The sequence below is a fragment of the Oryctolagus cuniculus genome, chromosome 1 (genome assembly GCF_964237555.1).
Source record: "Oryctolagus cuniculus chromosome 1, mOryCun1.1, whole genome shotgun sequence".
In the NCBI taxonomy this organism is placed as follows: domain Eukaryota; kingdom Metazoa; phylum Chordata; class Mammalia; order Lagomorpha; family Leporidae; genus Oryctolagus; species Oryctolagus cuniculus.
This window is the reverse complement of record NC_091432.1, coordinates 144,641,283-144,659,276: the sequence shown is the minus strand read 5'-3', so window position 1 is coordinate 144,659,276 and position 17,994 is coordinate 144,641,283. Positions and strand designations below refer to the sequence as shown.

At 40.8% G+C, this 17,994-nt stretch overlaps 1 protein-coding gene across 2 annotated transcripts; it reads left to right on the top strand.

Annotated features, from left to right (window-relative positions):
- Window positions 1-1,416: 1,416 nt before the first annotated feature.
- LOC138843017 (spermatogenesis-associated protein 31D4-like) lies at window positions 1,417-7,265 on the top strand. 2 transcript variants are annotated; one of them, XM_070049912.1, is made up of 4 exons: window positions 1,417-1,602; window positions 2,311-2,356; window positions 2,798-2,858; window positions 3,137-7,265. In XM_070049912.1, exons 1-4 carry the CDS (start codon window positions 1,417-1,419, stop codon window positions 7,212-7,214), a joined length of 4,371 nt encoding a protein of 1,456 aa, XP_069906013.1. In that variant the 3' UTR covers window positions 7,215-7,265. The 2 variants fall into 2 exon arrangements, with proteins under 2 accessions (XP_069906013.1, XP_069906015.1); XM_070049914.1 differs by lacking the exon at window positions 2,311-2,356 and having other exon boundaries at window positions 2,798-2,829.
- The last annotated feature ends 10,729 nt before the right edge of the window (window positions 7,266-17,994 follow it).

Sequence of the window (17,994 nt, the reverse complement as noted above, 5' to 3'; positions counted from 1 at the left end):
TGAGGGGCCTCTTGGCTCCTGGCTTCGGATTGCCCCAGCTCCAGCTGTGGCAGCCATTTGGGGAGTGAAATGGCTGATGGAAGACTTCTCTCTCTGCCTCTGCCTCTCTGTAACTTTGCCTTTCAAATAAATAAATAAATCTTAAAAAATGAAAAAAAAGTAATCAGGACAGTCTGCAAAGATTAGATTCTGTTCCAATAACCTGACTCTCCTAAGTCCCAGTCTGCCACCAAGGACTGAGGGGATCAATTGTTTAGCGCACTGTTACCCTTCCTTGGTTTGAAGGAGTCACACATCTATTGATCTTGAGGCCCAGCTTATCTGTACTTTAGATAGAGTTAGAAGTGGCCTTAAAACAACAAATTGAAGCTTAAAATAAAGTTTGAAAAGATTTTAGTTTTAAAAATTCTGGGTTGATTAGTCAAAGGATTATTTGTATATAGAGCATGTCTCAAAAGTCTTCATTCAGGGCTGGTGCTGTGGTGTAGTAGGTTAAGCCTTCGCCTGTGGCGCCAGCATCCCACATGGGTGCTGGTTTGTGTCCCAGCTGCTCCTCCTCCCATCCAGCTCTCTGCTAATGGCCTGGGAAATCAGTGAAAGATGGCCCAAGTGCTTGGTCCCCTGCACCCACATAGGAGACCTAGAAGAAGCCCCCTACTCCTGGATTTCAATAGACCCAGCTCTGGCTGTTGTGTCCATGTGGTGAGTTAACCAGTGGGTAAAAGACCCCTCTCTGTCTCTTCCTTTCTCTCTGTAACTCTGCCTCTGAAGCAAATATATAAATAAATGTCTTCATACAGTTTAAGCTATACTAACCAGAAAAATAAGTGCTAAATATAGCCCAACATTGCTTGAAGTCATTATATATATTTATTTTACACTTATGTGTTTTGTGCCTGTTGAATTATGAGCCCCTCTGAAGACAGTAAAGGCTGAAACAAACAAAATAGTACTTAGCATTCATAAGACTAAACAAGTATAATGAACCTAAATTTTGAATCTGGGTTGGTGTAAGGCAAAAGCAGTATAGCAGGTGGATTCGGTGATATATGTGATCTTAAGAGTATACATGTCTGGGTACAAGCAAAAATTCAGACTTTCAAGGCTGTGGAATTGGTGAGCTTTAAGTCAAGGGCACCTAATAGTAAAATGGACTCAGGTCACATGTGAATTATAGATAGAAATTTGACATGGATAGGGGAAAGCATGGAGTTTGAAGATAGAGTGAAAGGGCTGGGCAAGCAGATCTGCTGGGCTCTAGGAAGGGGCGGGGCTGTGGGCACATCATGATGTCATCCTCTCTAGTCTCAGACTCCCTTTGTGACTCATGATCTGTGATGCAGAGCTGGAACTATATAGTCAAGGGCTTGAACCCTCAACCTTCAGTTGCCTCTCAGCAGCATTGCGATTCAGATAATGGAGTACGTCCTCTCATTTCTGAAGAGCCATTCTGAGCTGTGGCTGAGCTTCAGCTCGATTTTTATTGATAGCAGCCTCAACTACACTCTTATTAGTGGGTTGCGGTTGATCTTTTTGTACCTGAGCTACCTGGTATTAAAGCTATTTTTCACAACCATCTGGAAAAAGAAGACCACCGAAAAGGTAAGGAACTATGGGTGAACTCCAAGAAGGATTTGATGTTGCTGTTGTTTCCCATTTCTGTTCTCTCATATCTAAACGAGTTTGGTTTCCTCAGAGAGAAGCCAGAGATGGGAAGTCTGAGGAAGGAGAGAGCACCACCTTCCTAGGGGCAGAGGCTAGGCAGGGATGGGTTTGGGGGGAACAAAGGCTTACAAGTGAAGCTCACAGACCACCTGTCTGGTATGGTGGAGGGTTCTAGGATAAAATCCAACACTCTGCTGCAGTCCTGTTATGGCTTCACTAGAGAATTTGGCTTCTCTGACGGAGGTCATTCCTCCTCACACTTGACCATGAGTCTCATTCCCATGTCAGGTGTCCCTCCATCAAGCCTTCCTTTCTGTTGAGCTGAGCAGGAGAGCAATGCTAAGTGTCTGATAGAGGCTGGAGCCCGAGTTCTGTCCCCGAAGTACATGTTTATCTGAGGGATTACAGATGGAACAGTTGGACTCAATTCTGTGCCTTTTTGAGCATGGACATTTCACTGAAACTCTGCATCCCATGGACAAAATTTTATTTTTAAAGAAGGAAAAAATAAAAATATTGGATCACCTGTAAATATTAGTAATGTAAGTAATACACATTTATAATTTAAAATGAAGAGACATTTGGGGTGGTAAAAAGAGGAAGAGAAGTGAAACTAGTCCCTCATTTTTTACTTTTTGTTCTCAGTGTCGGGGTAGAGCCAAGAGGCGGCGGAAAGGTGGAACATTTAGAGGTAAGATTCTCTGTGTTCACATTGATCTTTGCAAGGGTGATCCTTCCTGTTTTAGATCCAGGGCCTCTGAGAATGTCAGTTGCTATATACAGTCTGTCTGCGAAAACAGAATACTCAGAGGAGAAACAGGTACTGCCCAAAATGTGATGAGGTGAGAAATAAGTATGGACTACTAGTGTCTTGTAGTCAGAACTTCAGTCTCCTGTCTGTATAGATGCCCTTTGACTTCTCGGGTACTCACATTCTTCACTGAGTAGTTTATAAATATTGCCACATACACATGTGAGTGTTATTAATATTATCATTGACAATCTTTCCATAACTACTGATTCTTGGAGCATTCAGAATTTAGTATCCCCAGGGGCTCTCATAGAGGGATTCCTATATGATTCTTATTGCTTCTACTTTCATTACATATGTTCTACTCTCCTGATTTCCCAGGTTCAAGGATTAACCAGAAAGAAGCAGAGGAGGGATGGAAGCTTCTTTCTGTTTTGAAAAGGTGATTAACCTTTCCTCTTTTTTCCTGGTCCTTTTTTTTAAAATATGTTCCATATATTCCAGGGAATCAGTGAAGCCTGCCATTATGATGTGAGGCAGGTAGCCATAGGAACGGAATGTGATAAAAGCCTCAGGGAGGGGCTACAGAGTTAGTGTGACATCAAAAATGTGAGGTGATGGGAACAGTAGGCTTGGGCTATCCCTATCCCCACTAGGCCGGCAGACCCTCCTTTCCATGTTCTGGTCTTGACCACAGCCTTTTCTTCCTGTTTCCTGTAGACCCCAGAGCCAACATCAAGATATCACCAGTTTCCGTCACCTGCTGTGTCCAGACCCTCACTGTACGGTGTGTAACAGAGTGGCTGCCAAAGTCAGTCGACTGCTGTCGCTGGGGAAACTGATAGATGATACTTCCTCTGTGCATTATATGGCTTCCTCAGCTTCTGTGATTAAGACCTCATTGACTGTGACATCTGGCCACTCAAAAACTCATCCAAGAGGCCAAAAGTCAGCCTCTTTGCATGTGCCATCTCCACCTCCCCCTTCTACTGTCTCACTTAACCATGTTGCTTCTTTACCTGATTTACTGTCCCCCGACCCACCAGCTGACTCAGTACCATCAGAGCCTATTCCTCCCTTGGCTTCAAAACTCCCAGTGGACCCTTTCCCACCCCAACCTGTTGCTCTTTGCCCTCCCACACTACATCAATCTCAGAGATCAGATCATGATCTGCATCCAGAGATTGCTCTGTCTGTAATGAATAGCCCTGATGGGTTGTCAACTGATATTCCAACAGTCAGTGAAATTGACCATTCAATGCCAGAATCATCCTGGCAGCAGGACGAGGTCAAGGATGCCAAAGACTTGTCCTCTTCCAATGTAGAACAAGATAGTATCAAGCATGAGCTTGTTGATGGCCAATCTTCTGAGACCTCTTGCACAGAATGTGCATCCAACTTTGTAGAACCCACTAACTGCTTGTTACTCAGCCATGACAATCTGGCACTCTTGGAGAAACAAGTAAGAAAGAGGGGTGACTTCCTGATCCAGAAAGAAAGGGAAAATAAAATGCAACCATTTCTAAAACAACTTAGTTCAGACCACCAACTGAATACTTCAGAGTCAAGTGCTGATAGACATGAGTCAGCAGTCAGTCCAGACCACCAACTGTATATATCAGAGCCAATGGTAGAGTCAGATGCTGATAAGCATGACTCAGCAGTCTCTCTTTATTTTGGAAACAGCAAAGGCAAACCAGAGGAGCTGCAGATGAACCAGCAATACTTTTGGGGTCTTCCGTCTTTGCACAGTGAGTCCTTGTGCTCAATTATCCGTCATTCAGATGACTGTCTCTCTACTTTGGTCATCTTTAATGGAATCTCCAAAGCTTCCACATCTCAAGGATCTTTAGGACTTTCCAATTTCCAACCTCTGATCTTGCCTGAGATCCAAACTCAATCCTCAACTAAAACTGTCTCCCAATCACAGTCACAACATGCTACTCCTGCACAGTCTCAGTCCAACCTTCAATCTCCAATCCCAATGTTACCAACATCTCCCGATTTCCAGCTTAGGATCTGTGGAGTGTGCTTCCATAGACCCCATAATGAGGCACAGTGTCTCATGCAATCTGACCTTCATCAGCTAGAATACAATGTGCTACAGAAAAAACAGGAATGTTTGTGGGGTTTACCCTCTGTGGTCAAAACATCTCGGGAATACCTTTGTCCTCCCCCTCCCAATGTTTCATTGGTGAGCCAGTCCTCCAAAATCCATGTTCCAATCTCCATCATTCCTGGAGATTACCCTCTGAGCAGTGAGCTTCGTAAGAAATTTGAGTACCACCTTAGAAAGAGACTCATTCAACACCGATGGGGCCTACCCCGCAGGGTCAATGAGTCTCTGACACTGATTAATCCTGAGAGAGATGTTCCTAAAATACATGCATCAAAGAGTCTTCACAGACTCAAATGGATATCTTTGTTGAAGGAACAGAGTAGCAACAATTTAAGGAATTCTGAATCGAGCCAACTTCCAATCTCCGATGAGACAAGCTCAGAAGAGTTTCAGTCAGATAACCAAGAGAAGGACCATCAGAGACACAGCCCAAAGAATGGCCCTAGTGATCATCTATTGAGTGACCCAGAAGGATACTCAGATAAGAGTTTAGGGTCTGACTCTGAGAAAGATCAAGGAAGTCATACAGTGAGTCTGTATGGCAATGATTCAAGGGCCTCAGGGATAAGTATAAATCAGAAACAACTAGAAAATGCACTCAAAGAACATTTAAATAAGAAAAGTGAAGAAATAAAAGAGGGTAGACTTCCTGAGACTGTTCATAGTTCATGGCATGCCCTTAAGCAGACAATATCTTTTGCTGAGAAATCTCACAGTGAAAAACAGATAGATGGGGCATCATCTGTGAGAAACTTTAACTTGAACACTTCCCAGGAGATTTATTTCTTGGCTTCTGGCAAACTAAAGATGCTGGAAGACCATATAAGCAGTTTCTACATAAGGATGAAGTATGGCCTTCCCACCAGGGTCCTTGAATCCATACAGATCTTCAGCAAGAGAGAGGACTCATCTTCTTCCTTAGGCCATTCTTGTTGTTCCTCCCAAGATCGCCTTAGTTCTGGGATGCATTCCAAAGTTATGGTATCCAGGTCACTCGGTAGGAGCTCTACAGCTTTGTGTAGAGACAAATTGAAGATGAGAAAGTCAGCACCCAATCTGGATCATCTCCTTCCTGCTGAATCACCTGTTGGGAAGGGAGGACAGGGGGACCTGAGACCACTGTCCCCAAAGGGAAAACAGGAGCTTTATGGCAGACAGAGTTGTCCGTGCATCACAGACAAAAAAATTAAGAAAGAGACTGGACCAGACAATAGACACAGCCCAGTGCTGGTGTCCACAAGTCATGATGGGACTGGACCTGAGCCAAAGGATAAGAGAGTGAGTTCCAGCAACAAAGAAGGGCTTCAGGCTCCCAAAGTAAAGACTTCAGAATACTTCCCAAGGTTTAACAAGTCTAGAGAGATATTTAAGGCAAAGGAGCTCCTTGCTCTTCGATCAAAATCTGCCAATGCTTTGACAACCAGCAAGTCAGGGGACTCTGCAGCAGTAGATGAGAAAACAAAGAAAGAAAAAACTACCCTGGCTACTGAAATTCCCTCACCAACATCAGTTTCCCAGGATCCTAAACTATCAGACTTTAGAAAGCACTTGCTGAGTGAATTAAAGTCGAAATTGGAGAACAGGGATCATAGCCCTGTTCAAGGCCAGTTCACAGATACGGCTGATGCCTCAGATAACTTGATTTCCAAAACCTTGCTGACTAGTGCCCAGGGTGTCTGCAATGGGAACATGGCAGGTTCTCAGGTTATGCATGCACATTTGGACAACACACCAGTCAGCATGGAACAGCATCAGGAGCCCTGGGTCCCTAAGCATATCTTGCAGAACTGCTGGGATAAGAATGTCCCTCCAAATTCAAAGAGACTGCATCATTTGCGACCAAAAACAGGAGAGCTTGGTGAAGGGGATGCAGGGTTGGGGACACCACAACCCAGTAGGAAGAGCTGCCCTGGTCAAGACAGGGCATTAAAGAAGATGCTTGGAAGCATATCTTCCCCGACCTCGTCACTGAAGGATCAGCCTCCTCCTGAAAATCTGTTCCAAAAACAGATAAAAAAATGTTTGCAATGGATTTGTCTTAGCAGCACAAACAAAGGGCAAGAAAGTTTCCTTGGAAAGGGGACTTCCCCACCATCATCTGTGCAGAGCCAAAGCAAAGTTAATAGTAGAGCTGCCTCTACTGGCAACACCAAAACTCTGCAAGTGAAGACACACATTGGCAAGGTGTTAGATGTGAAACCAGGGAGTAGCCATGGTGTCACAATCACCTGCCCCCAAGAATCACGTTTCTCTCCGACAAAGCCTGTGAAAACTCTTAAGGCACAATTGCAGGCCCAGGCAGATACTGTCCAGGGACATCCTTTTAACTATAAAGCTTCTTCCTGTAATGTGAAAAGTACCAAGGCATGTAGCCAAAAAGCACCCTTGGCTGACCAAAATTACCCATTGAAGAATGTACTGACCACAGACAGGGTGAGACGGTCCCAGAAAGTCGTGGCATTCAAGGATCAGCCACTATCGCAGAGGCATCTGGCATCCATGCCCAACAAAGAGTTCCTGCCCCATCCAAACCATACCTGCAGGCGTCTAGCCAGCCAGGTGTCTCAAACCACACCTACATTTTCTGAAGGCACTGTATTGGGAGATCTGTCTCTACTCTTCAAACATAAAATGCTCCTGCAGCATTTCCAGGGAGGAAGATTTCCTCCTCCCAAATAGTTTATCCCTTGTTGAACACACTGATTTTCCACAATAAATATTCTAATGATTGTTGTCTTTTATGTGTACTATTTTGGAGACATGGGATTTGTGTAACATAGGGTTTATACTTAGGGAAAAGAATTAGTTCAGCACTTACTCATCATCTCTTTTGGATTTAAATGACAGCCCACTGGAGCTCTAGGGGGATGGTTATCAAGTGCCCCTTAAGGCCCTCCCATCCCCGGAGAAGTCTGAGGACATGTGCTCTGTTTCCTAGTCTGTACGATATTGTGTGGCAACCCATATACCCTCCCCCTCACTGACTATTTCTTGGCTTCTAGAGGAATAAGGGAGGTAAGTCATCATATCTGAAGAGGGTCAAAGTCACATATCTTTTTCAGAAAATTGTGCTTAATCTTATTTTTTTAAAGAAAATATTGTCAATGACTAGAGCATGACACAGATGGGTGAACTTTGCCTCAGACATGGTTGAAGATTACTGCCATAGTAGACATGGGACTGATTGGGTTAAGGTCTAGGAACATTAGAACTGTTGGTTGAGAATCTGTCATGAAAGGCATAGTAATGCATTGGTAATCCATACTTTGGGGCAATGATGTTTTCCTACTGGAAAATAAGCTTATGCCACCCATGTGGGAGACCCAGATGGAGATTTGGACTCGTAGCTTTTGTCTTGCCTAGCCCCAGCCATGACAGCTATTTGGAGTTTGAGCCAGAAGATGGGTGATATGTCTCTGTCTCTCTTTCATTCTGTAACTCTGTCTTTATTTTTAAAAGATTTGTTCTTTTTTTTTTTTTGAAATTCAGAGCTACAGGGGGAGAGGGAGGGAGGGAGGGAGAGAATCTTCCATGTGCTGGCTAACTCCCCAGATGGCCCCAACAGCTAGTGTGAGACCAGGCTGAAGTGAAGAGCCAGGAGCTTCATCCATGTCTCTCAGATGGATGGCAGGGTCCAAACACCATCCTCCACTGCTTTTCCAGGCTATTAGCAGGGAGTTGTATTGGAAGTAGAATAGCCAGGACATGAATTGGCACCCAATATGGGATGCCCGCACTTTACCTGCTATTGCTACAACACCAGCCCCACACTCTGCCTTTCAAATAAATAAATGTTAAACAAAACATTGGACAATTTCCTGGAAGGCACTTAAGGTAGTTTTTACAGTAAAAAGTTGGAAATTCTGGGTGTCAAAATAAAAAAAAAAAACATATTCACTGCAGCCCCCTCACTCTACCATACTTCTATCTTCTTATCCGGAGTTATGCCATTTAACTTGCATTGTCTGGAGCTTAACATTGCAGAATCAATGAAGATTCTGTGGAGGTCCTGGGATGGAAAAATTTGGGGGATGTGGCCCAGGGCAAGGAACTGCAAGCCGTGGAGATCAGTGGTGGAACTAATATCCCTGTGAATTGACAAACCAATAACATGGAGACCTCTACTCTCCCATCTAGAGTCTTACTCCAGTTAAGATACTGCCGCACCCCAGAGTTTACCACTGGGAATGTCTTTGCCATATGAAGTATTATAGTCTGACCCTTTGACCTCAACCCTCTAACTTTGCAGCATATACTGTATATTTGTCAACTTTTGAACTCTGGGTCATAATTTTTCCACTTATTCATCTACCCAATAGCCTCATGTCTGCATTTCCTTCCTCTTTAAGCAGATTTTATTGTCTTCAAGATAATATTTAAAAGTCTCCACTACAAACGACTCTCATCCAAACCACTTTAATCTTTCCTGTCTGGCATTATCCCATTTCTCTGGCTTTTCCAGAAATGCATACCTATAAGTGACTAATAACTATTGTATTAACTTTATGATCAACTCTACTGATTCTAGGGGCAGCTCCAGCACTGCCTGGAAATAATTCATTCATTTCACAAATCATTATCCTATCCTATGTAACAGTGAACAAATAAAACAGAACTTAAGTCACCGATTCCCTAGTTCATGCTCTCTTCCATTCTACTCAAAACCATTTGAGATCTCCTACACTTTGCTGAAACTTATGCTCTCTCTCCTTGGTCAGCACATGTGTTGGACTCACCATTTACAGAGTAACTAGAAGCTACCTCATAGAAGTCTTCATCAAAAAACTTTCTCCCTCCCTCCCTCCTTTTGTCCCTCCCTTCTCACAGAAAAAAATCACTCTCCTTCCACAGTATTCAACTACAAAGGAATTAGACTTCTAGAAATGTCTTTATTGACAGATAACTAAGCTCTGGTCTTGATGGATTGACTTATGCATGCCAGAAATCCTTACTGCCTCCTTCCTCTCTTCATGAGGCACTCAATATCTTTTTCTTAAAGCTTTTCATCACAAAGATGTTTAAACACACACAAGATCAAGTAGAATAATGTGATTCTCTATGTACCTACTCTACAACTTTCAGTCACCATTTGGTAAGTGTGATGTCCTCCATCATTACACTATGATTAAAGTGTAAAGTCAATTTAAACATTGTTCATTCATCTCTTAGAAGGTATGTTATTTGCCTTATGCAAATGCCCTCAACATTTGTTTGATATTTAGTACATGAGGAACATATTTAACCACAACAAATGTAAACACCATTGGTGATTAAACCACATTGAGCTTTGTAGCTTTTGGCAATCAGTTCTGCTCTGCCTTCTAGTTAATCCTGAGAAGTCATTAGAAGGTATTCCTACCCCTACTCCATACAGAAAGTAATCTTACAGAACTAATTCAGTGCACAGTATTACAGTTCCTTAACCACACAGACAACATAACATTAAAAGGAACTGAAGTAGGAAACAGTACAGGTGGACAAAACCCTGAGATTGCTATGCAAATGTTTTCAAATATTTAGAAGAAATTTTTTCCTTTTACAAATTTAAAATGTTATTTTGCTTCGTAATACTTAGTAGATCAACTATACTAATAGTTCATGTCCTTCCTAAAATGCTACTGAAAGAATTATAACAGAAGCTCCTTGACTCCATTACTCATAAAGGAAGTAGAAAACCACTATGAAATGCCACTTCACACCTACTAGAATGATCACAATCGAAAAACCAGATAACAGGAGTAGGCATTTGGCACAATGAGTTGCACTTCTTGGGATGCTACCATCCCACATCCAAGTGCTTGGTTTGAATCTGGCTCTTCCACCTCTTTATTTTTTTTAAAACAAATATGTGTTTCTTATGGCTTCTTTTTTTAAAGATTTATTTTATTTATTTGAGTTACAGAGAGGCAGAGATCAAGAGAGAGGTCCTCCATCTACTGGTTCACTCCTCAGATGGCCACAATGACTGGAGCTGCACACATCCAAAGCCAGGGGCCAGGAGACTCTTCCAGGTCTCCATGTAGGTGCAGGGGCCAAGGACGTGGGCCATCTTCCACTGCCTTCCAAGACCACAGCAGAGAGCTGGATAGGAAGAAGAGCAGCAGGGACAAGAACCAGTATACATATGGGATGCTGGCGCCCCAGGCCAGGGCTTTAACCCGCTGCGCCACAGTGCCAGCCCCTCTTCTTCCTCTTATCTAACTTCCTGCTAATGTGAACTCTGGGAGGCAGCAGGCAATGACTCAAGTACTTGGGTCCCTACCACTCACTTCAGTGATCTGGATGGAATTCCAGTCTCTCAGCTTTGGCTTGGCCCATTGTTATGGGCATTTGGGCAGTGAACCTGTAGATGGGAGATCTCTCCCCATCTGTTTCTCTGTTTCTGTTTGTTTGTCTGTCTCTCTGTCTTTCAAATAAAATGAAAACAAATAAATAATAACTGGAAAAAAAACAGATAATAAGGTTTGAGAAAATGTAGAGAGATACAAAGTCTTACATACTGTTAAAGAGAATAAAAACGGTGTGTTTTGGAAAACAGTTTGACAGTTCCTTAAAATAGTAAACACAGAGTTGCCATTTAAGCCAGCAATTTTTCTCCTAGGCATTATACACAAGATAAATTAAAAATTATGCACACAGAAATGGCACATAAATATTCACAGCAACAGCATTCATAGCAGCCAAAATGTGGAAACCACACAAATATCCCTCAATTGATGAATGGATAAGCAAAGTGTGGCACATACTTACAATGAAATACAATTCAGCCATAAAAAGGAAACACTGATGAATGCTACAACAAGAATGAACCTTGAAGTCCTTGGGCCTCTGCGTGCACACGGGAGACCCGGAAGAATCTCCTGGTTCCTGGCTTCAGATTGGTATAGCTCTGGTCATTGTGGCCATTTGGGGAGTGAAGACTTCTCTCTCTCTGCCTCTGCCTCTCTGTAACTCTCCACCTGTCAAATTAATTAATTAAAAAAAAAGTCAAGGCAGAATAAAAATGTGTTGGGAAGGAGAGGGAATTTGGAAGAAGGACGGAGTAGCAGAGCAGGTTTTGTGGAGGGAACAAGATTTGAGAGCATTCAGGAACAGAATAGCTTCAAAGGGATTCTATGAGAAAGAATACTAAAAGATGTTTAAATTGTTGCCATGGGTAGATAGGTCATGCCCTCATCTTCCTCTTTGTTCAGCTTTATGCACTTTGGTACAGGCTACTCTGTTTTTTAGTAATGGTCTTTAGCAAACATGAATCCTTTTGAGGAAATAGGGGGAGTGCACTGTTGCTGAGTCTATTTCTGATTCTGTAGAGTTAAAAATACATTGTATATATAGAAAGGCTTATTTGAGAACAGAGTAGATGTTGAGGGTAAAAATCCCTGGGCATATTAGACTTTTTGTTCAAAACTTACATGGGGTCTGAGTTAATGCCTAGGTAACAATATGGTATAATGGAAAGATATGGTTGGAAGGTAGTGTGGAGGGATCTAAAGAACCCCAGGAGGATGAACAGATAATCTAGTGTGTAGGGGGATAGGACTGGGAATTCATCTCCCCCATGTTGTTCCTTCTCCCAAACTCTTGAACTTCTAGTACCTATGCTAAAGCTTTGTGATGTGGGCCTGGAAATCTGATCTAGAAGGTATACTCTTAGTGTCCAGTTTCTGATCATGTGGGCCATGTTCTTTGTCAGAAGGGCTTTTCTTAAACATGGCTGGGATACAGCTTGGTTTCCAAGGTATTCCTATCATTTACTTCCTGGGTAGGGCTTCGCCTTCTATTATTAAAGAGGGGTCTATGTTTTCTAATATTCTTGGAACAGAGGCATTAATCAGGTGAGTAAACCAGAGCTACTAAGAGGGTTTAGCTCTTTCGTCTGTTCTAACACAGGAATTTAATGCTATCAATTTCCCTCTAAGAACTGCTTTTGCTGGATTCCACAAAATTTCATAAGTTGAATTTTCATTTTAAAATACTTTAAAATTCCTCCTGACATATCTTTGACCCATGTGTTAATATTGTGTTGATTAATCACCAGGTATTTTGGGATTTTCTAGCTATCTTTCTGTTATTAAATATTAGTTTTATTCCATTGTGGTCAAAGAGTAGATTTAAGATTTCTATTCACTCCAGTAGTGTGGCATAGCAGGTAAAGCTGCATTCTACAGTGCTGGCATCTCATATGCATGCCAGTTCAAGATTTGGCTGCTCCACTTCCAATCCAGCTCTCTGCTATTCCCTGGGAAAGCCATAGAAGATGGCCCAAGTCCTTGGGCCCCTGCACCCACGTCGGAGACCTGGAAAAAGCTCCTGGCTCCTGGCTTTGGATCAGTGCAGCTTCAGCCATTGCAGCCAATTGGGGAGTGAATCAATGGATGGCAGTCCTCTCTCTCTCTCTCTCTGCCTCTCCTCTCTCTGTGCAACTTATATTTGATAAATGCCAAATAGATCAAGTTGATTGATGGTCTGTTCAGATAATGTTTTTATGAATTTTTGCTTGCTGAATCTGTAATTTACTAATAGAAACTTGCTGACATTCAAAAGTAGATTTATCTGTTTCTCCTGTGTTTCTATTTTTGCTTCATATACTTGTATTCTGACATTCTGTTTTTAAGTGTATATACCTATTAAGGACTGCTATTACTTCTTGATAATTGGCCATTTTGTACATTATGCTCTTTATTTCTGATAATTTTCCTTGTTCTAAAGTTTGCTTTGTCTGAAATTATATTGCTACCCTCCTTTTCTTGATTTGTGTGAGCATGGTGTATTTTCCTCTACCTCTTTACTTTCCATCTGTCTGTCTTTGTATTTAAAATGAGTGTATTGTGGGTAATATATTATCTTTCAGTAGGTAAAATTAGATGAATTACATTTAATTTTCTCAGACTTGGATTATTATCTACCATGTCTGGAACTGTTGACTATTCATTGCAACTTTTGTTTGTCTTCTGTGATTTTCAACAATAATTTTATTTTCTTTATCTTTGATTTAGATGATATTTTATTTACTCTCTCTTTGATTTAGATGATATATTAAGGTATACAATACATTTTGATATAGGAGGATATTTCAAAAGGTTTGTGCAAAATGAAACTAAAAGACAGTTTGGTGGGGCCGGTGCTGTGGCATAGCAGGTAAAGCCACCGCCTGCAGTGCCAGCATCCCATATGGGTGCCTGTTTGAGTCCTTGTTGCTACACTTCTGATCCAACTCTCTGCTATGGTCTGGGAAAACAGAAGATGGTACAAGTCCTTTTTTTAAGATTTTTTTAAATACTTATTTATTTATTTGAAAGTCAGAGTTACACAGGTAGGGAAGGAGAGGCAGAGAGAGTGAGAGAAAGGCCTTCCATCCACTGGCTCACTCCCCAGTTGGTCGCAATAGGCAGAGCTGTGCTGATCCGAAGCCAGGAGCCAGGAGCTTTTTCTGGGTCTCCAAGGTGGGTACAGGGTCCCGAGGATTTGGGCCTTCTACTGCTTTCCCAGGCCATTACAGAGAGCTGGAGTGGAAGTGGAGCAGCCAAGACCAGAACTGGAGCCCATATGGGATGCTGGCACTGCAGGCAGTGGCTTTATGTGCTACGCCACAGTGCCAGCCCCAATAAATACATTTTTAAAAAGATATTTTTGTTCAAAAGTTTGAAATTCATAGTTTTCTTTTCTTTTTTTTTTTTTTTAAGGTCTTCCTTCCATTGGTTTACTCCCCAAATGGCCTCTATGGCCGGCGCTGTGCTGATTCGAAGCCAGGAGCCAGGTGCTTCTTCCTGGTTTCCCCTGCGGTTGCAGGTATCCAAGCACCAGGGCGATCCAACACTGCCCTCCCAGGCCACAGCAGAGAGCTAGACTGGAAGAGGACCAACCAGGACTAGAACTGGTGCCCAAATGGGATGCCGGTGCCGCAGGCGGAGGATTAACCAAGTGAGCCATGGCGCAGGCCCCAAGTTTTCTTTTTCATAATATGCATTTCCATCAACTTTTTGAAGACTTGTCGTACATAATGAAATGATTATTTCAAATATTCATGTTAGGCAACTAACATAGCCATAATCTCAGTTACTCCTTTGTAATTTGCTTTGTTTCATGATCATTCAAACATCTGCTCTTTTAGCAAGTTTCCAGGACACAATACAATGTTACTAACCATAGATCTCATGATGTACATTAGTTCTCTAGACTTCTTCATCCTCCATAACTACAACTTTGTATATGTTGACCTCTATCCTCTCCTCCTACCACACCCACCACTGGTAGCTATCATTCTATTTTCTGTTCTATGTATTCAACTTTTAAATTTTCTTGTTAGACTTTCTATGTGAGATAACATAGCAGTTTTCTTTCTTTGTCACACTTATTTCCATTAGCATAAAGTCCTGTGGTTTCATCGCTGTTGTTGCAAAAGGAAGGCTCTTCTTTTTTTTTTTTTTATTATTTTTTTTAATCTTTTATTTAATGAATATAAATTTCCAAAGTACGTCTCATGGGTTACAATGGCTTTCCCCCCCATACCGTCCCTCCCACCCACCACCCTCCCCTTTCCCACTCCCTCTCCCCTTCCATTCACATCAAGATTCATTTTCGATTATCTTAGTATACAGAAGATCAGCTTAGTATACCTTAAGTAAGGATTTCAACAGTTTGTTCCCACACAGAAACATAAAGTGAAAAATAATAGATGATTTTTTTTTAAATGATGATGAAATCAGATCAGACCTATTGTCATGTTTAATCCCAGTGAGAGTCAAGTTGGGAATTGATAGTTTCTTTTTTTTTTTTTTTTAACAGAAGATCAGTTTAGTGTACATTAAGTAAAGATTTCAATCGTTTGCACCCCCATAGAAACACAAAGTGAAATATACTGTTTGAGTACTCGTTATAGCATTAAGCCTCAGTGTACAGCACATTAACAAAAGGAAGGCTCTTCTTTTTCAAGGTCTCTGTAATTCTAATTATGAAGGCATTTAAAAATTTTTGGAAAATGCAAATTATGAAGAAACTGCATGGATTTCATTTTGTGCCAAATACTTCTCTTTAATTCCATTTTCTGTGAATTTTTCAAAATATGTCATGTGTGTTTATCTCCACTCTCACAATTTCTTTATCCATTTTTAGTTACTGGATTCTTAGGTTGTCTCCATATCTTGGCTGTTGTGAATAATGTTGCAATAAACATGGAGGTGCAGACATCTTTATGAGGCGCTTAATTCATTCCTTTGTCTCATATAACCACATCTGTTCTCTTTTGGTTACTGGTTGCATGGAATTTTTTTTTACAACTTTTCACTTTCAGCCTACATGTGCCCTTAAAGCTAAAGTGAGTCTCTTACCTGCATAAAGTTGGATATTGCTATTTTATTCATTTAGCCACTCTATTCTAATGGAAAAACTTAATCCACTTACATTTAAAATAATTATCAATATACAAGCATTTACTATTGCCATCTGTTCATTGTTTTCTGTTTTTTTGTTGTTATGATGTTCCTCTTATGATTTCATAATATTTTAAATAAAAATTTCAGGTGATTCAATCTTTTCTCCTTTCCCAATAACATTTCTTCCAAAATAATTCAGTGCCTGCATTAGAGATTGTAATATACACTCACAAGCCATCTAAGTCCATTTTCAAATAACTAAACTTTTACAGGTATGTTAGATATCTTATGATAAAGTCTTCCCAATTCCTCCTTTCTATTCTTTATCACATTCATTTCACTTATGCATATACTGTAAAGACCCAACTAGTCACCATTTTTTAATTCTTAATTAAGAATTATAGCATTAGATTAAGAATTAATTATTTTAATTACTAAATCAAGTCGATTCTTAATTAGTTAATTGATTTATGAATTATGAATAATCGATTTAATATTTTATTGATTTTATTATTAAAATTTTACAAAATTAGTATTAAAATTTTAATATTTAATATTAAATAATTGACAATAAATCAAATCAATTAATTAAATTAATGAATCAAACTGATTCTAAATTAATTTCTTGAACTAAATTGATTCATAAATTAATTCTTAAATTGAGAATTAAACAGTAAAAATCTTAGTTTACTTTCATTTATTCCTTTAATTTCTAATCTTTACATTTGATTTCTAATTAATTAAATTTAATTCCTGATCTTACAAATACATGTGATATAGCACACCCATCTGACATTTGGTTCTCATGCTTCCACATTAGAGAATGAATCACCCAATTAGTAGAAAAGCCAATGGAAGGGAACTCAGAGCATGTAACTTCCATTCTGAGGTGTTTTCTGTGTACCCGTGACCTTATTGAGGACTTCCATCAAAGGGAGATATGGTGGCTTAAAGAGGTTGAGTTACTGAGTGGGGTCTACACAACAAGTCTTCTTTCTTACCCTGATCTCATATTCTTCCATTCAGAGAAATACCAGACGAGGCAGTAAGAAAGTTTGTCACTCATGGACCATCTATTAAGTGTAATGTCCAAAAGGAGGTGGCAGCAAGTAACCCCTCTTGATCACGACGGAAGCTTCATAGTGGGTGGGAGGTTTGCTGACAAAAATGAGAGGGAAATTAATGTTGCTCATCCTACTTTCGCAGCTTTAGGTACTCTTCAATTGTCGCAGGGTAATTTACTGATCTGTTGATTACACTTTCCTGCCTGAAGGAACTCCAAAAGAAAGAATGTAACTTTTCACGCTTGTCTTCTGAGAAGTTCTGGGTTCTTGGTCTCAGGAGCTATTAACAGTTTCCATTCCAAAACCAGCTTCGATACATCTTTTGTACAGTGCTATCCCAATTCTCATGTAGGAGTGGCATTCATCTAGGTGCTCCTAGGAAGAGAAGATGAGGTTGAAGACAATGAGGGAAGGGATTGAAAGTTGGAGAGCTGCCTAACAGTAGCATTGTAAAGACGGGTTCTAAGTGGATGACTCCCGTGTGGAAGTCGTCTAGGAAGCAGTAGTGGTTCCTAAGGATGAAATTATATTTGCTGAGATGACGAATGTTCAAGCTCCATTGTCTCGGGAGTTGCAGCAAAACACTGCATTGGCCAACCTAGTATCTGTGTTTGACACTGGATACTAAGCTAAGTATACAAAAGGTCCCAGGAGTCACTCATATGGGATATTTCCCACCTGTTAAAACTGAGGCTTTGAGCCAGGTCTCATATAGAGAAATTAAGTACTGTGTGCCATAGTTTAGTGTTGTGGAACAAATTTGTGATTTCTGCATATTATTCAATTTAATACTAAGAACAGTATGAAATAATTAACTTTATCCCCCTTTATAGAAAGATAACTTGAGAAGGTAATATTTATGAATATCTAGAGGGCAAACATGGAAGAGGGAGCCAGAAATAGAAATTCCTCATGTTGTGAGAAAGAATTTGGATGTAAGTGACAGCAAATGGCCGGCGCCGCGGCTCAGTAGGCTAATCCTCCGCCTGGCGGCGCCGGCACACCAGGTTCTAGTCCCAGTCA

Bases quoted from the DNA above. Each gene is read 5' to 3' on its own strand.
- LOC138843017 (XM_070049912.1), top strand. From the start codon at position 1,417: ATGGAGTACGTCCTCTCATTTCTGAAGAGCCATTCTGAGCTGTGGCTG. The intron at 1,603-2,310 runs GTAAGGAACTAT...TTTTGTTCTCAG, and splicing joins AAAAGAAGACCACCGAAAAG to TGTCGGGGTAGAGCCAAGAG. The intron at 2,859-3,136 runs GTGATTAACCTT...TGTTTCCTGTAG, and splicing joins CTTCTTTCTGTTTTGAAAAG to ACCCCAGAGCCAACATCAAG.